The sequence below is a fragment of the Notolepis coatsorum genome, assembly GCF_963971535.1.
Source record: "Notolepis coatsorum genome assembly, chromosome: 1".
Classification (NCBI taxonomy): Eukaryota; Metazoa; Chordata; class Actinopteri; order Aulopiformes; family Paralepididae; genus Notolepis; species Notolepis coatsorum.
The window spans coordinates 13158779-13182240 of NC_140165.1; the positions used below are offsets into that span (position 1 = coordinate 13158779).

A 23462-nucleotide genomic window follows, 5' to 3' on the forward strand; every position below is an offset into this window, starting at 1 on the left:
TCTTGGATTATGCTTTGTGTGCTTTGGTTATTCCATGGATAAAGGCCAACACTGTCGAGTGTTGGAATTACCCCCCGGAGAGGACTACAGGTGAGGCGGCGCTCTACACGTGAGGTCGCACCACGTCTCTCCGTTGTGGACCGGCAGATACCGTTCCACAGAGGGTCCAGCTGTATTCGTCTGCGGCCCGAGGTTCTGTGGGCACTGTGTCTAAGACTTTGGATTCTCCCAAGACACCGTCGGCCAGATGGGATACCGCCAGCGGCTTCTCTAACCCCCCCCTCCTACTGTCTTACAACCAGCGGGACCCCCCCCCCCCTTAGTGTATCCAGCTATAATCATTTAAGTACCATCGCTATCGTTTCCTAAATATTCCAGGTTGTATACTTACTCCCTGCGCAACCAGAGATTGGACATTCAATGTTGATTTACCTACGAATACTCATTTGCCATAAAAGTGCATACTCAACATTTCAAATCATAAATGTAATTAAGTGAATGTTGTATACACCCTTTGCTGTATTAAATATTCGATTTGGTCCATTTGTGTTGGTTCGTTTCATCAGGTGGGAAAGTGTTCATCATACTTATATCTTGTACTGGGTGGCCAGAAGTTAAAGTACATGAGGTAGTGGTATTAAATATCATATCTAACAATACAGTCAGGGAATTGTACCCCTCAGCTACAGTATGGCTGGAATCAAAGTCAGGGGGAAGGCCCATCAGAGGTTGGGAGGGGCTCTGATTGTTGAGTAAAGCAACAATTTCATCTCTAATGAGGTCAATTTTCTTGGTAAAGAATTTCATGAATTCGTTAGCCGAGAACGCATGGTTTAGGGCACTTGGTTGTTTCTGCGTACGTTTTGCAACTGTGTCAAACAGAAACTTTTAGTTGTTTTTGTTTTCATTTATGAGCCTGGAAAAATATGAGGTTTTGGCAAGTGAGAGTGCCTTTTTGTAGTTACGTAAACTATCATTCCAGGCAAGGCGGAATACTTCGAGTTTGGTCGAACGCCATTTATGTTCAAGTTTGCGAAAAGCCTTTTTAAAGGAGCGCGTTTCCTCCGTAAACCAGAAAGTTAGTTTTTGCGGAGCACGTTTAATTTTAGGCTTAAGGGGAGCGACAATGTCGAGCGTGCTACGAAGGGCGGCATTAAGTTTGTCTGTAAAGAGATCAAGGGGGCCAGAGTAAGAGAGGAAGGGAGAGAGGGTGTCTGGTAGGCAGTTAACTAAAGTTGGGACAGTTGAGGCGTTAATACGACGGCTCATGTAGGATTCTACACTGTGTGGGCGAGAAACCGTCAGATCAATTTGAAATTTGATGAGGTAGTGGTCTGAGAGAGCAGGAACATAGGGGGAAACGGTCAAATTTGACACAGTGAGACCGCTGGCTAGGACTAGGTCAAGGGTGTTCCCACCACTGTGAGTGGGTTGGTCAACGATTTGAATGAGACTGACAGAGTCAATGATGTCGGTAAAAGCCTTATTTAGGGGATCTAAAGTTTTGTTGGAATGAATGTTAAAATCACCAACAATTAAAATGTTATCTGAGCGCGTAACAAGCTCAGAGATGAAAGTTGAAAATTCATCTAGGAAGAGGGTGTAAGGGCCTGGGGGGCGGTATAGGACAGCCATTACAAAGGATGCAGTGGAGGTAGGAATCAGACCGCCACACTTTCTGTTGGGTGGAGAGGGACGGGAGCACCTCAAACGAGGAAAACGTACAGTTTGCGTCGATGTAAAGTTGTGCTTAGAGTCGTAAATTAGAGCAACTCCGCCTCCTTTCTTGGAGGTGCGTGCGATATGGGAGCTACTAAAATTAGGGGGTGAGGCCTCGTTTAAGGGCAGAAAGTCATTAGGTTTAAGCCATGTCTCAGTGAGGCCCAATAGGTCGAGACTATGGTCTGTTATCAGTTCATTTACCAAAAGAGCTTTGGTTGGCAGAGAGCGGATGTTGATAAGGCCAACCTTCACACACTGTATACTTAACAGCGTGATTTTCAGCCATGCGGGTAGGTTTAATCGCAATTAAGTTGGCATGGTTTATCGCACAAGGATTTGGGTAAAGCGGAGCGTAACAAGATATTCTAGTTTTGATTGGGTATACCGGTTTAAGGATAGAGATAGAAAGAGAGGAGTGGGGAGCCTGGTGGAGGAGGGACCCAGCAGGAAAGGTATAAGGATTGAATGGTACAATGTATGTAAGGTACAACACTCAGCCACTGGTTCAAGGGTATGGAAGGAGTTTGGATGGAAAAATATAACACCAGAGATGAAGGGGAGATACACACCAACACAGAAAGTATGTTGGAGGCTATGCGGTCAGGAGGGGGCGAATCACACATTTTGGAAGTGTCAAAAGATAAGAGTATTGGGAAGGAATATGGGAGACATTAAAGGAAATATTGGGTTATGAAGTTCCCATGACTGGCTTGGTGCTATATCTCAATAGTATCTAGCTGCAGAACGACAGCCACCCACCCGCTGAGGACCCACCCGTCCAGGACCCTCGCTTCCATTGGCTGATTTGGGTCACGTGACCGTCCCACCCAATGGCTGAATTGGAGTATTGCACTGCGGGATTGATTGATTGAAAACTTTATTAACAGATTGCAGAATGGGTACACGTGACCGCCACAGGCCCGGATTGATTGAGTGAAAACTTTATTAACAGATTGCAGAATACAGTACAGCTCAATACACACAATTGTTAAGGGGATGCAGACCATGCAGTACTGTTACATTTGTGACGTACAGTAAATATACAAGGGGGAGGGAACTGTACATTTATGATGAATTGAAAATGGGGGACCCTGATGTAAACAAGACGGAAGTCTTTCTCTGGTCTGCATCCCCTTAACAATTGTGTGTATTGAGCTGTACTGCAGATATATTTCAATTGCCTTACTTATTTACATAAGTATTATAGGCCTACAGCATTATTGTACAGACAGTAACTATATCTTGAATGAGTTTATTTATTTCGAACATAAATTGAAAATAAATAATAAAAAACAAGTAATAAACAGATAAAAAAAAGCAGTTCATGTATAATATTATAAATTGGCACTTGAAAAGTGTAAATGATGGATTAGTCAGTAACAATTCATGAAAGATTGTATAGCTCAACTGGTAAGTGCCATGCCCCGGATCGAATCTCTTGCTTACTTTTTTTTTCTTTTCTCGTAATGTTAAATAATCTATCCACGCTGGTGTCCCAAAAAGGACAATAACACCACCTTATGCATACTGCACCTTATGTGAATACTGTGATACTGTATATTTCAGTTGGTTAGAATAGATAGTCAATTCTATTGACTTATTTGTTCCTGTCTGTTGTTGCTAGGCAACTGCAGCATGGGGGGAAACTGTTCCGCCTGGTTTTGATTGATTGAAAACTTTATTAACAGATTGCAGAATGGGTACAGTACAGCTCAATACATACAATTGTTAAGGGGATGCAGACCAGAGAAAGACTTTCGTCTTGTTTACATCAGGGTCCCCCATTTTCAATTCATCATAAATGTACAGTTCCCTCCCCCTTGTATATATTTACTGTATGTCACAAATGTAACAGTACTGCATGGTCTGCATCCCCTTAACAATTGTGTGTATTGAGCTGTACTGCATTCTGCAATGTTAATAAAGTTTTCAATCAATCAATCCGGGCCTGTGGCGGTCACGTGTACCCATTCTGCAATCTGTTAATAAAGTTTTCAATCAATCAATCAATCCGGGCCTGTGACGGTCACTGTACACATTATACAATCTGTTAATAAAGTTTTCAATCAATCAATCAATCAATCCGGGCCTGTGACGGTCACTGTACCCATTCTGCAATCTGTTAATAAAGTTTTCAATCAATCAATCAATCCGGGCCTGTGACGGTCACTGTACCCATTCTGCAATCTGTTAATAAAGTTTTCAATCAATCAATCAATCCGGGCCTGTGACGGTCACTGTACCCATTCTGCAATCGGTTAATAAAGTTTTCAATCAATCAATCAATCAATCAATCAATCAATCAATCAATCAATCCCGCAGTGCAATACTCCAATTCAGCCATTGGGTGGGACGGTCACGTGACCCAAATCCGGGCCTGTGACGGTCATGTATACCCATTCTGCAATCTGTTAATAAAGTTTTCAATCAATCAATCCCGCAGTGCAATACTCCAATTCAGCCATTGGGTGGGATGGTCACGTGACCCAAATCAGCCAATGCCCGCAGTGCAATACTCCAATTCAGCCATTGGGTGGGACGGTCACGTGACCCAAATCAGCCAATGGAAGCGAGGGTCCTGGACGGGTGGGTGGCTGTCGTTCTGCAGCTAGATGAATCTCCTATATCTAGGGAATCTGACACAGGAAAACATACAAGGAGAGGACAAATACCTGGTAAGGATACTAAGGACACTACTGGTAGCCAGTAAGAAAACAATAACAAGAGCATGGTACAAAGTGGATCCACCTACAAAAGAACAGTGGCTGGGTGTAGTAGAGGAAATATATTACATGGAACGATTTACACACATATTGACGGTACAGGAGGAGAAATTTGGGTAAAAATGGGAGGAATATAAAATAAATGGGAACGACACCCGGACTGGTAACCAGAATATGAAGTCACATGTATAAATGGAAGAAAAGCTCACGTCACCATGTCACTGTATTTTGTTTGTTTCTTGTTTCAATGTTGTATGATTTAAATTGTTAATAAAAATTTAATTAAAAAAGAAAAAAAACAGTGCATCAACTCAAGAGGTATGATTTCTCAACTCCTAGTTCCAAGCCTCATTTGAACATGGCCACTTAAATAGTATAAACATTAATATTGTTATTAGCTGTTTTAAAGAGTACATTTGTAAGTATATTAGCCAACTGTCTTTGCAAGTTATAGTTCATGCAAGATGAATGACGACAGTGGATCTTCAGGAGGTAGAACAGTCGTCTGGTAATTGGAAGGTTCCCGGTTCGATTACCGTTCCTCCCGGGCAGCGAGTCAAAGTGTCCCGATGAGCAGGTTGGCACCTCGCATGGCTGCCTCCGCTGTCGGTTAGTGAATGGGTGAATGCGAGGAACAAAATTGTAAAGCGCTTTGGCACAATTTAAGAAAAAATTGCCAAAAAAGCTTTGCGTTTTGCGGCTTTGTAGCGCCAACGCACATCGTTTGGAGACTGTGCGTTTCCCACCTCTGACCATAAACGCACACAGTACAAACCATGAAGGGCATGTTTACCTATAGGGGGGGGGGGTCTGGGAGTAAAGACTTGGTCTTCCAGCATGTCAGCATTGCTGCCTATTGTAAACATGTCACATTGCACCCGAGAGGCGGAGTGCGTGGCTTATGGGAAAGTTCCACTATGCAAGTATGACTCCAAAGGTTGCGCAATGCGCTGAAACTGCAGCGGGTAAACAGAGATATGCAAGACAGGCTTTCTGTAAACGTTCAACCTGAACTTCAAGACCGTTCCTTTATACTCTGGAGGGAACTAGGCCGACACGGCACTTTCAGCTGAAAGGGAGAGAGAGATGCAGTGTTTATATGGTGCTGGGGGGGGAATCAAGCTAACCCTTATCTAGATCAAGCCAGAGGTGGTGAATAATAGCTTGTTCTCTCAGCCAGAACACGTTTTCAGCACACATGAAAACGTTCAAAAGTATATTACTTGTCAATGATCCAACACGTCATTTATTTAGAAAATCGACAGAAACGTATGGTACATGAATTTTTTTTATGTGTCGTCGTTAGTAACACTAACATGAACATTATGTCAAGAAAAATAACTCAATTACATCCGTAAACAGAAACAGGTCAAAAGGTAAATTATATATATATCGAAAGATTGAAAGTGTCAAACCTTTATATTTTTAGATCTTACAAAACGAGATCAAATCTGATCCACGATCGGATTAAAATCTCACGTGGATCTTATATGTTACCACCTGGGATCTCCCATATCTCATCGTCATAGATACGGGGGATACGGGAAGCTTCATCAAGCTCGTTAGGTTTTGGGGTTGCGGCCTCCTCGGCGGCCAGGACGAGAACTCGTCCGGAAGCACGCGTCGTCTCGTCGTCTGCCGCAATCGCCCAAGTCCCTTGCGGTCGCTCGGGGCAGCCTCGCTCACCCCACGAGCCGCTCTGGTCACGCTCATTCTCTAAAGTGTCAGTTACATGCTGGTTTCCACTCGGCACGTGCCGGTCAACTACGCCGCCTGTGGCATTGCCATCTACCATCGCTTCACTAGGTCTCGACTCGTGGTGCACATCGCCGGCCGACACTTTGGTTTCAGGAGACCGCCGCTGGACCACGTGTGGCTCTTCGCGGGTGGCGTCTTGCGACGGCACGGCTGCGCTTCCCGTCAAATCCTTCGCCTCCTCTGATGTAATTTCCCGTGACGTGCGGCGCTCTCCGCCCAGCGCGGCCTCAGCCCCGACCGGGCCCTGGGGTTTGCCCTCCAGTCCGAAGAAGTCGTTTCTGACGATGTACCGGACACACTGCAGGAGCACGTTCCTCTCCTGGCGGACATCTGTGGCCAGCAACTGAGGAGATTGAAAGGAAATACAGTAGAGCCATGGTTATGTGAACCATGGACTTATATTCTGACCAGTCTCTCTACAGTAATAAGAAAATATATTCTATCGCTTGTACTCAAATATGTAAAAACTATTACATTGCAAATTAGGCAGTTCAAAAGGATTTCAGAATGTGCGTGCATGAATTTCTATTTTGGAATAGCTTCAGGCCAGGATTCTAAAACATTTTACGGTGAACCGGTCAGGAACGAAGATGGTTTAGCTGAATATCTTCATTCCTGTGAGGTTCAGGTCAGAAACTGGAGCGTTGACGGCAGGCACATTCAAGGAATGAAGTTCACTTACAATTGACCCATCTCAAACCCTGCTCTATTTCTTGATCCTCCAATCATAACTGTTGCTTTCCTCGGTTGTTGTTGTGATTGGAGGATCAAGAAAAGAGGGCAGGGTTTGAGATAGGTAAATTCGAATTAAGAGTCTGACGAGTGTATTTTTGCATATACCAGGAATTTGTCCTCTGCATTTAACCCATCCTAACAATTTAGGAACAGTGGGAGTCCATAATCCAGCACCTAGGGACCAACTCTAGTTCTAATGCCAGTGTCTTGGCCAAGGGTAATGGTTGGCAGGAGCATGTACCTAGCAAGCACGTATTTTTTATGGTGTGGGTGGAAACTGGAGTACCAGGAGGAAACCCACACAAAGACGGTGGAGAAAATGCAAACTCCACACAGACGTTCTTGCTGTGAGGCAGTAGTGCCAACCAAGGAGGTTCTACTGCAAGTCTGGACTATGACTGCACTGAACTTTACCATCATTTACAATATTCAAATGATCTCTAAACAAGGACACATAGCGTCTTAGACGGGAAGCATTCACACAGATTAAACTGGTCTCATACAAAGTGCCATGCCTGTGAACCACCACTAGGGGCAGAGTGGCTAACCATGAGAGTTAGTGACAGTCAGTCTATGAGGTACTTTGCATAGAAATGGTCTAGATAAATAAATACTATAGTCAATGGCTGCACGCTCCCTGATAGCCACTTTACTGCACCCTCGTGCATCAATATAATGTGCAATATAATGCGGCAGTGGCTCAGGAGGTAGAGCAGTCGTCTGGCAATCCGGGGGTTCCCGGTTCGATTCCCACTTCTCCCGGGCAGCGTGTCAATGTGTCCTTGAGCAAGACTAACCCCTAATTGCTCCTGATGAGCAGGTTGGCACCTTGCATGGTTGTCTCCACCGTCGGTGTGTGAATGTGTGCGTGAATGGGTAAAATGTGAATAACAAATTGTAAAGCGCTTTGGATAAAAGCGCTATATAAAAAAGCAGCCATTTACCATTTTTAACTTGTAAAATGTGTACTGATTTCTATTTTTATTTACTTGTACTTAGTTGTACTTATGTTATGGCACATTGTATTGTATATTATACATACCTGCTTTTTATATTCTGTTAATAACTTTTTTATTACTTTATGCTGTGGAGTAAGAATTCCATTGTACTCGTTGCATAATGGCAAATAAAATTAAATAAATAAAAAAAAAATCTGAATTTGAATCCGATAACCATACCATCTCCAGCAGGGTGGCACGTCGTTTTTGGGCAGCATCGTGCCATCCTCCTCTACCTCCCCTGCCTCGTCGTTTTCCTCCTCCTCCTCCTCTACCCCTTCCTCTTCCTCTGCCAGGAGTGTGGGGGTCAGTGGCGAGGGGGGGGTTCTCCTGGGGTCGCGGGGGTAACGTCTTCAGGGGGGCCTGGTTCTCCTGCACCAGCTCACTGGCTCTCTTGATGGGAATGGCTGAAACACAAGCAGGGGGGGGGGGGGGTATTTTGTTTAAAGTTCACGCTTCATAGTACATATAATTAACTAGCGATGACCGTATTGCGATGGCATTTTCACATAAACAGGTTTTGCTTATTGTGCAAACAGACGGCTGACATTTAAGGCCCACATCAGCACTGCGGCTCGTCAAGCGGAGGACGGACACGAGACGCTGTCCTGTTAGGAGTTAGCACGGATCCCTTCTACGTCCGTAAGTAGTTAATGACAAAAAGAAAATCTGTAAGAAATAGGTTCTCAAAATATACGGCATGAAATGAAGTGTGCGACGAAATGCCTCGTGGTGTACTGGCAGTGCACTGAGCAATATGTCATTTAAGTAGGCCCGTCCTCCACTAAAGAAATTCTTAGTCGACTAGTTGTAGATGGGACTAATGGGTCAACTAATTGATATATTGATTTAAAATCCACACATTCATAACATTGCGTCTCCCGCAGTCGTCCAGAAGGACCTCTTTAAAATCTAGTGCTTACCAGAGATATAATTAAAAAAATATTTCAATAACTAAATAGCTCAAGAGGAAATAACTCATTAATTTTATTTGTATAGCACCAGGGTTTTCCATTAATTACCTAGACTGTGGCGGCCTGTCTAATTAGTCCCGCCACAGTTGTATAATGAACCCAAAAAAAAAGTGAATAATTTTTTTCTCTTTAGTATTTTTTTTTAATATAAAGTTTGCCAATAGGGATGTATCAGTGATGTATCCAGTATATTCTTTTATTTTCTAAAAAAAATAAACCAGTTCAACACAGGTAACCACTAGGGCTGTCTTAAATACTTCGAAGCTTCGTTCGATGGCACAAGCTTCGAACATAAAAAAAAAATCCAAGTAAAAAAAAAAAAAAAAAAAAAAAAAAAAATCAATTTTTTTTTTTTTACTTCGGTGTGTGTGTGTGTGTGTGTGTGTGTGCGCGTGTGTGTGTGTGCATGGGGCCATTGGGTGGGGCCGGGGGACAAATACACTGGAGGAAAGTAACCCAGCTTAGCACTGCCCAAATTATATCATCACTATTGCCTGTTTGAAGGATATCATCCTCAAACACATATACACCACCTACACGCCTATTCTCAGTCCTTGCCCCACAATGGTGGAATGAACTACCCACCCCAGTTAGGACAGCCGAATCCCGTCCAATCTTTCGCTGTCGACTAAAGACGCACTTCTTCAACCATTATCTGAAATAAAATTTAAAAAATAAAATAAAAGAAATCTAACCCCAACTAACCTTACTGTCATGCACTTGTCCTAATAAACTAACCTACACTGTAACACGCAACACTTTGATGAATATTGTTACTCAGCTGATAGAGTTGTATCCTTCCTGATGACCTGTCGTACAGAACTTGTAAGTCGCTTTGGATAAAAGCGTCAGCTAAATGACTAAATGTAAATGTGAATGTAAATGCCTTGTAGAATTCCACACATAAGAAAGAAAGATACTGGGATGAATAAACAAAATAGGAAATAAAATGTAGAAATGCATGCAATACATAAATAAATATGAATCTCCATATATGAAATAGAACATTTAGATAAGGTGCTACTGAGATGTTTTGGTGAGTTCTTTGTTTTTTTGTGGAAGTAGCCCTTCTTAAAAATGCATGAACATTCACTGATAATTGGTCTGTAGTGGAGTCTACAAGGTCTACATTGCCGGACCATGTAGAATCCGGACCTTGTAGACTGACATAATTCTGTGCATAATTTAGTCTACACAGGCCATATTTCAAATAATCAAAATCTTACTTCATTCATCTTAAACATTCTTGATTTGGGGGATTGGTAGTTCCCATGAAATCTGTAGTTGTTCAAACGACAAAAGCGATCCACCTTGAATTAAATCACACAGCCGTGTTGGCTGCGTCACAGTCACGAAAGGGGCTACTTAATTCATTAATCCAATCCACTTTATTTATAGAGCACATTTAAAAACAACAAAGTTTACCAAAGTGCTGTACAAGTCCCACAACATAAGATACAAAAAAAAATATATATATATATATATATAAAAAAAAAATTATAATTTTTTTTTTAAATTAGAAGCTTCGAATTAAAATCGAAGCTCGGCCCCGAAGCTTCGATTGCCAAAAAAAATTCGAAGGTCAGCCCTAGTAACCACGTTTGCTTCATTTCTTTGATGGCTCAAATGTATGCTCTAGTCCAGTGGTTCCCAAACCTCTCCTTGAGACACCCCAGCCGTTCCATGTATTTGTTAAATTCCACCACCAGCACACCTTGATTCAACTAATAAAGGGCTAGTTAAGTTGAATCAGGTGTGCTGGTGGTGGAATTTAACAAATACATTGAACGGCTGGGGTGCTTTGAGGAGAGGATTGGGAAGCACTAGTCTAGTCGATTTTGTGTTTTGAGCACAAAGTTCATCATAGATCTAGCCTCTTTATTTTGCTCTCAAAGTGCACCAGATTGATGCATTTAACTTTAAAATTTACAAAAAAATAAAAATTCCAGGGGGCATGCCCCTGGACCCCCCTAGAGGGTCGGAGGTTCACCCCCCAGTCTCTGAAAATCCTGTGGGAAACGCTGAGCACCTTTCATACAAAAAATTGAAGGTCAAAGTGCTTCACAACAGAAAAAGCCAGGCATAAAATAAGCACATAAGTGCAAATATATAAAATCAGTTTCTCACATTAGGATCCAACATCCCAATAGGCCACCTTGTTTATGGTTTGATTCAGTTTTAAAAATAGACAAGAATAATAAAAAGAGTAAGACAGTAAAATAGTACAGTGCAATAAAATAGAATAGAATAGACATAAAATGTTTACAGTGCAGACATAAAATAATTATTTTTACAGTGCAATAAAATAGGTCTGGATTACTGTTAAACAGTTTTGATTTTATTCTATTAATCTTTGGGCTTTTTCTGTATTTTTTCACCCATCCCAATTTAGTCGTTATGCCAATTCCCTTCCTGGTCGTTGCGCGCATTGCCCCACTGTCGGCCTGGGGAGGGTGTAGAGTTTCAATGAGGGAACGTAACACGTGCAGAGGTTCATGCCATTTCCCCCAGATGCCCTCCCTGCTGAACAGGCGCCCCGACCGACCAGTAGGAGTCGCAGTTTACAACGACCAGGACACTTACCCCACCGGCTTTCCATCGGCTAACACTGCCAATTGTGTTAGTAGGGACGACTGACCAAGCCGGGGATACCGCTGACAGCTGGGATTCGATCCCAGAGTCACTGCGGTGGTAGGCGAGTGCTTAGCGCTACCCAGCCGCGCAAATTTTTTACAGTGGAAAAAAATAGTTCTGGATTACAGTTTAAAGGTAGTCTTTACCTTCTCTGTTTGGTATCCAGTTTAAAACGGGACTTGATTAATTGGAATCGAGCAAATGTATTTGAAACATACATATCATTGTGAGCAGACAGGGGTGGGTATGCATGTCGCGGGTTCAATGGCGCAGCCATGTTCGTTGGTTCTACAGCGCACTGATGTAATAATAATTAATTACATTTATATAGCGCTTTTCTAGACACTCAAAGCGCTCCCCACAATGTAGGGTGGAAATTGCCTCCTTCACCACCACTGGTAGCACCCAACCTTGGGCTATGCAGGCTCAATGGCTGCCATACACTGGCACCAGGCACACATCCCACTACACAATGGCTGAACGGCTCAGGAGACGGGGATTGATATCAGTCAATTAAGGGGAAGGGATGTACCATAGTAATAAACTCCACTTACCTTTCTGTCTGACATCTAGCCATCAATACAACATTAGCTTTAGAGGTCCTAAACTCTGGAACACTAAGTTAATCATTGAGGTCAACAACCTCATCTATATTTAAAAAACAATTCAAATCTAATTGAATCTCATCATAAATCATCAACACATTAAGTTCCTCCTGTGCATCAGTGTTACTGTATGGCTGCTTGTTCTTTTTCTTCATTATATACTGTCCATATCTCCTTTGCCTTCTTGTACAAAAAAAAATAAGAATTGTTCTCGTTATTGACTGGTCAATCTTCCATGTTTTCGCTATAGTGTCTACTTTATGTCTCTGATCTTGTTTTGAGTTTATTTTCTAGACCATGTTTACATGTATTTTGTTCATGTTTATGGACAATAGGATGGGAGTGGAACTTTGTACAAGCCCTTTGGGCTTCGTTCCCTCCTAGCACAGTTTTTTTTTAAATAATGAGCTAAATAATTAAACTAAACTAAGGTGGCCTTGATGTCAGAGACCTGATTTGGAATTTGGCCAGGAACGTCAGGGAACCCCCTACTATTTGCGATAGGCGTCCTGGGTTCTTTAATGACCGAATTCAGTCAGGACCTCGGTTTGGCGTCTCATCCAAAGGACGGATGTATCCTGCTCTTTCGTTTTCTAGAAGACTCTATACACTTTCCTTTCAGTCTGGCTACTGTTCAAAATTTAATATTTAGGATGGAAGAACACCCTGTCCAACTGAAGTGTCACTACATAAGATAAGATATTCCTTTATCGATCCCCTTGGGGGAAATTCATATACGACATATTACTCATAAATCTATCTCTACAGATCAAACTAGCGTTTTTTCAAATGTATCCAAGAGTTAACACCCTAACAATGTCACAACAGCAGTCATAGTGTATATTTTCAGCAATACGTTTGTTTACCAATTAACACTTTCACTGCCACTCACGAGATATCTCGGGTTTCCGATAGTTATGTTGAAAGCCACTCACGAGATTTCTCTCTCTCTTTTTTTTTTTAGCGATCTGAAATCATATTGCATCACGCGAGCCTACCCTAGTATACCCGAGCGCCGCCGGCAATCAGATGTGGAAAAAAGCGCCCCCTATCGTCTCCCAGATGACATAAGGGATTTTGGAATGGACTCAATGAAAATGGATGGGGAAAAAAATCCTGTACTCCACATTTTCCAGTCCACTGATGCAGCCGGGGTTATCACAGTTCATTCTGGAGCCTCTGAGACCAGCGGAATCATGTACTGCACTGTACACACGTTGGATCCATACACTTATCGATTTTTTCGAATGGTGATCAGGAATTGGAATATACCAGTTGGATACCATCTGATGTCAGGTAAGGAATCTATGTTATCAGTGTTAGGATAATCAGACTAATTTTGATGAAGATATAAGCTGTTTTGTGAAATGGGCTCTTTCGGTTTCACTGTAAAAGTCCAAGAAGAAATGAACACAGCGATTATCCGTGCGTGGCTCGAATGTGCTTGCGTGCACGTATAATATTGATCATCTAGCGTTTATTTGAAAACGATTCATAAAGGCCGACAAATATCAACGTTCTGGAATATTCCAGTAAAAGACGATTATCATAGAATGGTCTAGAATTAACTGTTTTTTTTTACCTCAAAACGGGTGCTTTTCAAAATGCTCTCAAACGGAAATGAAGCGATAAAAAACCAATCTGCCTTGACAGCACTGACTGGAAAAGGATTCTTTGATAAGCGACGGGCAGATTAGACACATAGCCATAATTTAAAACATAGATTAGGCGATATTAAGCGCAACATTGGCGCCGATGGTGGCATTGAATCGCCAACTCTGGCGCCACCTTGTGGCACTCAAAGTGTTAAGGCGGTCAAAGTTAACACAAAATTATTTTAACGCCACTATTTTCTTTATCGCGAGATTAATGTTTTTTTTACTAGACTTCAAGTTTCAAGTTTAAGTTTCAAGTTTCTTTAATAGTTGTCATACAGAAGTACAGAATACTTTTATACAAAATGCTTCTTACTGTTGCGCTCCAGAGACTGTGCAAGACAAGATAAGTATGAAATAAAATAACATAGTAAAATTAGAAGTAAAAAAAAATGAGGTCACAGTGTTCAGTTTAGACATATGTACAATGTTCGATGCAGAATAGACGTAGTTACCATACAATATACAATACTGTGCAGTGTACTAATATACAATACTATATAGTGCAAGGCAGAAATGGAGAAATGGGACGAGGTGCAATTTAGGTACAATTCACAGTAGGTGTACGAGTTGTAGTGCAAATCCTTTATCAATAAATATAAAGTGTAAGTGTGTTTGTGTGATCTAAAGTGTGGAGAGTGGGTGCTGCAGTGTGTTGTTTGTTTGAGTGAGTGTGTGCGTGTGGGTGTGTGTGCTGTGTGCATTTGATGGTTGTTGCATAGTGATTATTGTTCGTTTAGCAGCCTGATGGCCTGGGGATAGAAGCTTCTTCTGAGTCTTTCTGTGCTCGCCTTAAGACTCCGGTATCGCTTGCCTGACCGCAGCAGTTCAAAGAGGCAGTTGTTCGGGTGGCTCGAGTCCTTAATAATTCTCTGAGCCTTCCCCTTGCACCGCTTGTTGTAAATGTTCTGGAGGGTGGGAAGCCCCCCTCCAATTGTGCGTTCGGCTGAACGTGTCACTCTTTGTAGTCTGCTACGGTCTTGTGCAGTGCTATTCCCAAACCAGGAGGTGATGTTGCCGGTCAGGATGCTCTCTATTGTACATGAGTAGAAGTTCCTAAGGATCTTCTGACTGACTTGGAACTTCCTTAGGCGCCTGAGGAAGTAGAGGCGTTGTCGTGCCTTCTTCACAACACTGTCAATGTGTGTGGTCCATGTCAAGTCCTCGGATATGTGGGCTCCGAGGTACTTGAAACTGTTCACTCTCTCAACCGGTGCCCCGTCGATGCTGAGGGGGCTGTAGTCCTTGACCCCCGACCTCCTGAAGTCCACAATCATCTCTTTTGTTTTGCTGACGTTCAGGGAGAGGCAGTTCTCCTGACACCACTGTGACAGGTTCTCTACCTCTTCCAGGTAGGCCCTTTCGTTGTTGGCAGAGATCAGGCCCACCACTACTGTGTCATCAGCAAATTTGATGATGGTGTTGTTGTTCCGCTGTGCTACGCAGTCATGTGTGTACAGGGAGTAGAGGAGGGGGCTCAGAACACAGCCCTGGGGGGCCCCTATGTTGAGCGTGATGGATGAGGAGGTGCAGTTGCCGGCTCTTACCACCTGGGGTCTGCCCGTCAGGAAGTCCAAGACCCACTGGCAGAGGTCATAGTTCAAGCCCAGGTCCCTGAGCTTGGCTATGAGTTTGGAGGGGACTATGGTATTGAATGCTGAGCTGTAGTCGATGAACAGCATTCTCACATAGTTCCCCTGCCTCTTGTCCAGGTGTGATGCTGCTGTCTGCAGCACATGGGCTATGGCGTCCTCCGTGGACCTGTTGGGGCGATATGCAAATTGCAGAGGGTCCAGGTTGATGGGGAGGGAGGAACAGATGTAGCCCTTCACTAGCTTCTCAAAGCACTTCATGGCTATGGAGGTGAGGGCTACAGGGCGGTAGTCGTTGAGGCAAGCGGGCGTAGATTTTTTGGGTACAGGGATGATGGTGGACTTCTTCAGACAGGTGGGGATGACAGCCTGTTCCAAGGACAGGTTGAAGATGTCAGTGAATACCGGGGCCAGTTGGTCGGCACAGACTTTTAGGACGCGGCCGGGGATGCCGTCCGGTCCTGCTGCCTTCCTGATATTCACTTTCTTAAAGATCCGTCTCACCTCATGCTCTGTTACCCTGAACACTGAGTCTCCATCAGGTGTATTATTGATACACTCATTGATACTATGTTTGTTTCTGACTCAGTGTGTGGGAGAGAGAGAGAGAGGGGGGGTGAGAGAGATGAGGAAAAGGCAAGAGAGAAAGAGATGTGAGAGTGTGTGTGTGTGAGAGAGAGGGGTGCGAGTCCTCAGCACTTGTGGGTGAATGTAACATGTTCCTAACTTTGTCTTTCCCTATTATTTCATGCACACTTTATTCATTGTTTTAAATTATTATTTTCTTTTAAGTTATTTTGTGCATCACTGTTTCTTTTTAATTTGATGCAAATTTGCAAATGAGGGTCATCCTTTTGTGTTACATGGCTGCTTAAACAAAAAAATGGGGATGAATAGTTCAACAGTGCAATGTAAAGTTCAACACACTACTGTGTTAGTAATCATTACTATGTGTTAGTAAATTGGTATGCCAATCTGTTATTTTTTTGTTGGGCTTTTCATTATCATAATTCTTTTTTTTATTATTATTATAATTTTTTTTACAATGCAGTTTGCACATCTTAGTTACTTGAAGATTCTGGACAGTATTTCTCATTGTGGCAATAAATAATCATGCATTTTTTGCATAAATCAAGCATTTGTCGACTCATGTTGATAAGAGTATTCAAACTTGAAAAAGATCCGTTTAACTCATTCAGCGCCAGGGGTCGCCGTTTACCTTCTGGGTAGAACGCCATCGCTGTAAGTCAATGGGGAGACTGCAAAACTTGCGAGTGCTTAACACTTTAATCGCTGTTGACGCTGAAACACGTCTTTCCCCGCCATGCTCATTCTGCCGAAGACGCTGGACAGCGTCTTTGATATCAATATTTCAAAAATCTGTGATCGAAATCATATTTCTCCCCCGGAGACATGAGATGTACTGGTGAGCCCCTCTTAACTCTACAACGGTTCAAGAGCGCCATCTGGTGGCCGATCGCCCAGGGCATAAACAGGAAGTGAAAGCTGGTGCTCATTTCAATTCGGTCCGATCACTCGCTAATAGTCCCAGGACTCGAGCTGATCACAACGGATAGTGATCCGTTACCAATAACTCGATAAACAACATGATTTGGACGTATATACTATTATACAACCTGGAAATGGATCGGATATTTCAACATCCCATAATAGAAAAAATTCTGTTCCACGCTCATCTCCCAACGGCGAGAGGAAGCTACGGTGAGTTTCAGCATTATTTTTTAATGTCTTCTATACTAACTGCTCTAATGATCATATCACCCACACTAGATGAATGATATAACGTTGCCCACGGAATTATAAACGACCCCCCCCCCCCATCCAGTCATCATCAGATCATACGTAGTAACTTCTAGAAGTACGTCCATTTGACATTTTTTATCTCGCACAGATTCCTACCAAACTGTATTTGATCATCAATATAATGCATTTAGGGCTATAAATCAAGTTCTGGAGAAACCTGCAGAAAACGATAAAACATACTTATACTTTAGACCGTATTTTAGTATGAATATGTGAATGAAAAAGTATAATGTTGCTACACCCTGAACAATAGATATAGGACGTTGAATGGGCCATAGTAATGTCAATTTAGCAATAACATTTAAAAAGTTATAGCCCTGCAAAGAAGGGGAACTTCTCCATGTTAAATAGGGCTGGCGAGGGATGGTAAATTATGAATTTAACCCCCGGCGATCAAAGTGTTAAAATATATGAAATATTATAGCTATGGATCTAATAAGTCGATTGTCAGTGAGTTGCTTCTGGTCAACATGCAAAAAACAGATTGTTCTTTCATGTACATTTCCGTTTTATACCATTTTGAATATGAGTATATTCTTCGTAATCCCAGGAAAAGACGCAATAATAGCCCTTTAGTGAAATCACTAGTCATTTTTCGCCTGGTTATCGAATCTTCCTGAAATCAATGCTAGATTATAGTTATCCTTCCTCATGCACCCATGAAATGGGGCTTGGACCGGCGCACCCCCCCCCCCCTCCTGCCACCAACGGTAAACAGCACATACACAGACAGCTGCGATCGCGTGAGAAAAAAAAATCAGATCAACGCAAGATTGGATATATAGTGTTCTACCTCATCTCTGATGTAATGCAAAAAGATGAATCCAATTCCTGATTGCCATTCCAAATATTGATCCCGTTTATTGATTGAACGTTATATGTCCAAAAGGCATAATCCACGCTGCTCTGAGTCTCCCCAAACTCTGTGTTATAACGTTAGTCATGCCGGAGTAGGAAAACCTGGACCGGACTTCTTAGATCACTGCACAGCCCAATGGGGAGGGATTTCAATGATGTGCAATACCGGCTGGAAGGCATAGGCGGAAAAATTAATGGATATAGCCAATAAAAAAAAATTACGATTAAAACCCGAGATTACTCGTGATTGGCGCTCAACGCATGGCGAGTTAACCCGACTTTTTCCGTGCTTGGCGCTGAATGAGTTATGGTAGACTTAGAACAGATACAAAATATGAGATTCATTTGCGATTAACTATGGACAATCATTAAATATTTTAATCGATTGACAGCCCTATTAGGGGCGAGGGGGCGTTTATAATTCCGTGGGCAGCGTTATACCAATCATCTAATGTGGGTCAAATGTTGATAATAGCAGTTAGTATCTAAGACGGTAACGTTACACGCTAAAACTCACCCCAGTCTCCGCGCGCCGTTGGGCGATCATCGTCGAGTAGAAATTTTATCATTATGGGATATATTTTTACCCGGTCCATCTCCAGCTTGTATAATGGTATATACGTCCAAATCATGTTGTTTATAGAGTTATTGCCAATCGATCACCGTGTAGCGTGACGAGCCAGAGTCCCATGAACCATAGCGAGCGCCCGGAAGTACTACGGTCGTCATGACAACCTCTATTCAATATCCTGTGTGGCGATTGCGCCGATCGGCCACCAGATGGCGCTCCTGAACCGCCAGAGAGCTCAGTGGGTCCTGCTGGTGGATCTCAGGCCAGCGGAGGGGGAATATGAATCCGATCGCAGATTTTTGAAATATTGATATAACTTTAGCATGGCCAGCAAAGACGTGAAAAGACGTGTCCCGGCAGTCAAAGTGTTAAGGGCTCCGCACACGGCGGGCGATTTTAGCCAAGCGACCGACTTTTTTTGCGAGCCGACCGACAGAATTGTATCGCCTCCTTTGTTATGAATGAGACAACGCACACGGCAGGAGATTTTGAAGCGACGATCGCGCAACTATTTCTGTCGCCTGGCTAAAAATCGCCTCGATCCTATTTTTTGAGGCGACACAGAAAGGACAATGAGGAAATAACATGACTTCTACTGGTGTATCAGTTGTACACCGGTGCCTAGTAAACGTATTGTAGCGATCAGTCATGCAGTAATGTCAGGAAGAATGAGGAGAGGTTGTATTCGCATATGGTGGTTTAATTCCAGCTCAATATGGGTTTTACAGGTTAATACTTCCCTCGTAATGCACAACACAGCTACCTGCTAATACGCTCGCTTCACAACAACCTAACGTCCGGTCCGTCCTCCTATATCTCCCTCCGGGGGGAAACAAGTAACCACACCCCCCAGCTACACAGAGCGACACATTATTATACCTGTGAACGGTCGGGTCTGGTGTGGGGGGCGAGGCGATTGTCGTTGAGCGACAGACAATCGCATCGCCAGGCGACGTCGGTCGCCCGCCGTGTGCAGACCACTTTAGTATGCGCACACAGTATAATATGCATGTAATAAATTTTGTTAATAAACTGTTACTTGAAATTTTTTCACTGTGCTCCTACATTTCTTTGTGTGCCCCTAAATTACTTTGTGTGCTCCTACATTTTCTCATTTAGGAGCACATGTGCTCCTTGGGGGGAAAGTTAGCGTAGAGCCCTGCGAGTGCAAGTGGGTTTCAATGCGGTGGGTAAAATGCGTTAACCCTTGTGGTGTTCGGGTCTGTGACCCGATTAAAAAAAAAACCTACACATGTATATTACTTGAAAGTGTGGAAATTGTAGGTGAAAACAAGTAAACATGGTAGACATTTTACAAAAAGGTTCACTATTTACCTTCACCGTCTGTCTCCACCTTATTTCATTTATATATACACCGGTACAGTATATATCTCCATTCATGTCTTGCCACATGGGAAACGTTGACCATATATTCCATCTAGATTGTGTGTATTTTGTGTGGATTTGTAATGTAATGCAATGTAATGTACCATTTAAAAGTTGAAAAGATAGATTGTGTATAGTTCTACATAAATTCCCAATAATGTTGTGGGTCACCAGACATTGTGTGAGTAACAAAAACTCAAACACCACACAAGGGCTAAGAAAGTTCTCATGAAGTCCTTGTGTGAAGAACTTTTCAAGATGCTTTTCAAAAATGTATGTTGGGATAATTATGTTTTTAAGCCATTTCTTATGCTGATGTAGATACCAAGCATTGGAATAGTGATTTTGACATAAATCACCACGGCAGCGATTGAAGCGGTGTGCGTGCGAGTTGGTAGTACCGACGTGATTCTGTCGATATATATATATATATATATTGAGAGGGGCCCCTAACTTTCATAAAGACATCCCCCTCTTCTAATCCCTACCCCTCCCCTCTCATGGGGTCCCCCTCACTATGAAGGGCCCCTCCCCACGAGATTCTTTCTTCTGGTCTTGGGTCATGTAGCTGATCACCCAGGCGGAAGCCTCAGCCATTTTCTCTAACTACCTTGTAATGAATTGATCTGTCTGGCTAATAAACCTTGTTAACCGAATCCACAGACTGAGTATGTTTATTCCCATCTAATGATATATCCTACAATACCGTTAAAAGTACCGGATTCGGTACCCATCCCTAGTTGGTGTGTGTGTGTGTGTGGTGCCAGGGACTACCCTCACACATCACCATGTGAACAACACTTCCATCTCCACACCTATGCTGGTGGTGTTACTCATGTCCCAGCACACGTGTTCCCCTCCTCACGCATGTTGGGTGTGTGTATATGGTGACGTTAGATAACGAGCCTGTTTGAATAGGTGGATAGGTCTCCCAGCCAGGCTGCTCAAACACCTCCCGATGTGCCGCTCAGAAGAATGTTTTCTAACGATACACACCCACACCCACACTGTCACACCCTAGCGCCGCTCATTGCAGATTGATTGATTGATTTTATTGTGGATTAGAGACATCATCCAAGGGATAAAAACATGATCAAATGCAAGCACTTATTTCCACCATGGTCCCTGGTATTAACACTTTGAATGCCACCCACAAGTTCTCGTGTTATTACCCCCCGGGTTGAATGCCCACTCACGAGAATATTCGTTTTTTTTAGCGATCTGAATTCTGAAATCATATTTCATCAACCGAGCCGACCGTTGGAAATTCAGCTACCTCAGGCGCTCAGATGTGAATGAAAAAAAAAAAAAAAAAAAAGCGCCCCCTATCGTCTCCCAGGTGGTAATTCACCCTTTTGGATTGAACTCAAATGCAAATTAATGAGAAAAAAAACCCTGCACTCCACATTTTACTTCTCACTCATGTAACCGGGGTCTACCAGAGTTCACTGTGGAGCCTCGGAGAATATGTGACCCAGTCTGGTGATGTAGCCTACAAGTCGCCAGGGTGAAATGACAGATAGACACAATAAAAAAAGATTTTTTTTTTTTTTTATATATAACTACAGTTCGAGAGTTGAAGAACATATTTAGTACAACAGCGAACAGATATAATAACTCTAATTGTAAGAATTCTGTGTTTAAAAAAGGCCATTTTGAAACACAGTTTGTGCTCTCCACAGAAGAGAGGTGGGGGCTGGGTTTATTTTTGCATCTGAATAGAGCTGCGTGTTGGGATTCAGATTCACTGAGCCAGGTAAAGGCATTCACACAGAGAGAGTCATTAACGTTAACGATGGACACATTCAGGTGAGGGTAGTTGTCCACGCCCCCCCCCCCCCCCCAAACTAGCTGAAGTGTGAACATCTTTGAGAGACGTTTTCTCCCCTTGAGTGTTTTAGACAACAGACTGAGTTACAAGATTTAAATGAATATATGATATTCAAAACATTCTCATATTTCAAAGTATGACACATCATTTGAAAGCTTACATTCTGTACTTTCACAATCTGGAAAAATCTGGAAAATGAAAATGGAGACATGTGGGCTAAAGCACTGGTCGTGGTCACATATGTGTTTTACTGTATACACGATGGATCAATCAAATGAGCGATTTTTTCGAATGGCGATCAGGAATTGGAATAATCCATTTGGATACCATCTGATCTCAGGTAAGGAATCTATGTTACAAGTCTAAGGATAATCAGACTCATTTTCACAGATATATAAGCTTTTATGTGATTATGTGATATTGCTGTTTCACTGTGCGCCGTCAGGAAATAGGAGAAGCGATTTTCAGCGCGCGGCACGAGCGTGCATGCATACACATATACTATCGATCATCTAGCGTTTATTTGAAAACGATTCATAAATAGGCCGACAAATGACAACGTTCTAGAATATTCCAGGAAAAGGCGATTATCAGGGAATCTCTTATTTTTTCAGTGAAACAGAGTGCTTTTCAGAATGGTAGAACACGGAAATGAAGCGATAAAAAAACAATCTGATTTGACAATGTTGACTGGAAAACGAGCCTTTGATAAGCGACGGGCAGATTAGACACATAGCCATAATTTAAAACATAGATTAGGCGATATTAACGTTAACATTGAAGTGGCCTTGGGCATTCAAGGGACTAATAAGGAATTACACTTGGGCAGTCAAAGTGTTAAGAGACAGGACATACAACATAAAACATTGAACATCATCATAAAACATTGAGACTATATGCATATATAGAAGATGAAATAAAAACAAATATGCTACCCTCTCTTTCCTATACCGATAGCCATGTTCGTACAGACATTTTGAAGCCAGTTAACCTAGGGGCCTGTTTAATGCTGCTGGGCAGGCTGTTCCACAGTACTGCAGCTGAACAAAGGAAGGTCTGTTGGCCGTATGAAATAAGTTTAAATCTAAAAAGGGACCATGTTTGTGTTGCTACCTCTGGTTTAATGGCTGTGATTATTTTTTAACATATTGGAAGTAATCGAGGCGGTGATGAACTCACCCACTGGCTCCTCGTCGCTCTCGCTCTCTGTCAGGGAGCCGTAGCTGGCCACCAGGGCCCCCAGCCCCGAGCTCATCTGTCTGGGGACCACCACCAGCCCGCCCGGCGTCTCCTCCCGGTCAGAGTCTGGAAGCACACAGACTAAAGGATTAAGTACATTTTCATGCCTCTCTTTGTCCATTTATTCCTCCCTCTCTGTGAGCTCCCACGCCTGCGTTTGTGATGTCTACGTTACGTTATTGTGAAGAATTATATACATGCATAGAGGATTAAGATTCCGAGAAGAATTCCTGATCAAAGGCTGTAATGCTCAGAATGTTTCATGACAGTGAATGATGACATTAAATATTCAAGCTATTTGTCATATGCAGTTAAACAGACAGTTACACAGACGGTTAAACCATACAATGAAAATCT

The 23462-nt window shown here is 42.7% G+C and overlaps 1 protein-coding gene across 1 annotated transcript in view; it reads right to left on the bottom strand.

Annotated features, from left to right (window-relative positions):
* Nucleotides 1–5720: 5720 nt before the first annotated feature.
* nufip1 (nuclear FMR1 interacting protein 1) overlaps nt 5721–23462 on the bottom strand; it is a 36840-nt gene continuing 19098 nt past the window's right edge. The window contains exons 8-10 of the mRNA XM_084336019.1: nt 23046–23171; nt 8117–8343; nt 5721–6546 (exon numbers count right to left, since the gene is read on the bottom strand). Coding sequence (XP_084192145.1) covers nt 5932–6546; nt 8117–8343; nt 23046–23171 — 968 coding nt within the window. The 3' untranslated portion in view covers nt 5721–5931. The remainder of the gene's footprint in view (nt 6547–8116; nt 8344–23045; nt 23172–23462) is intronic.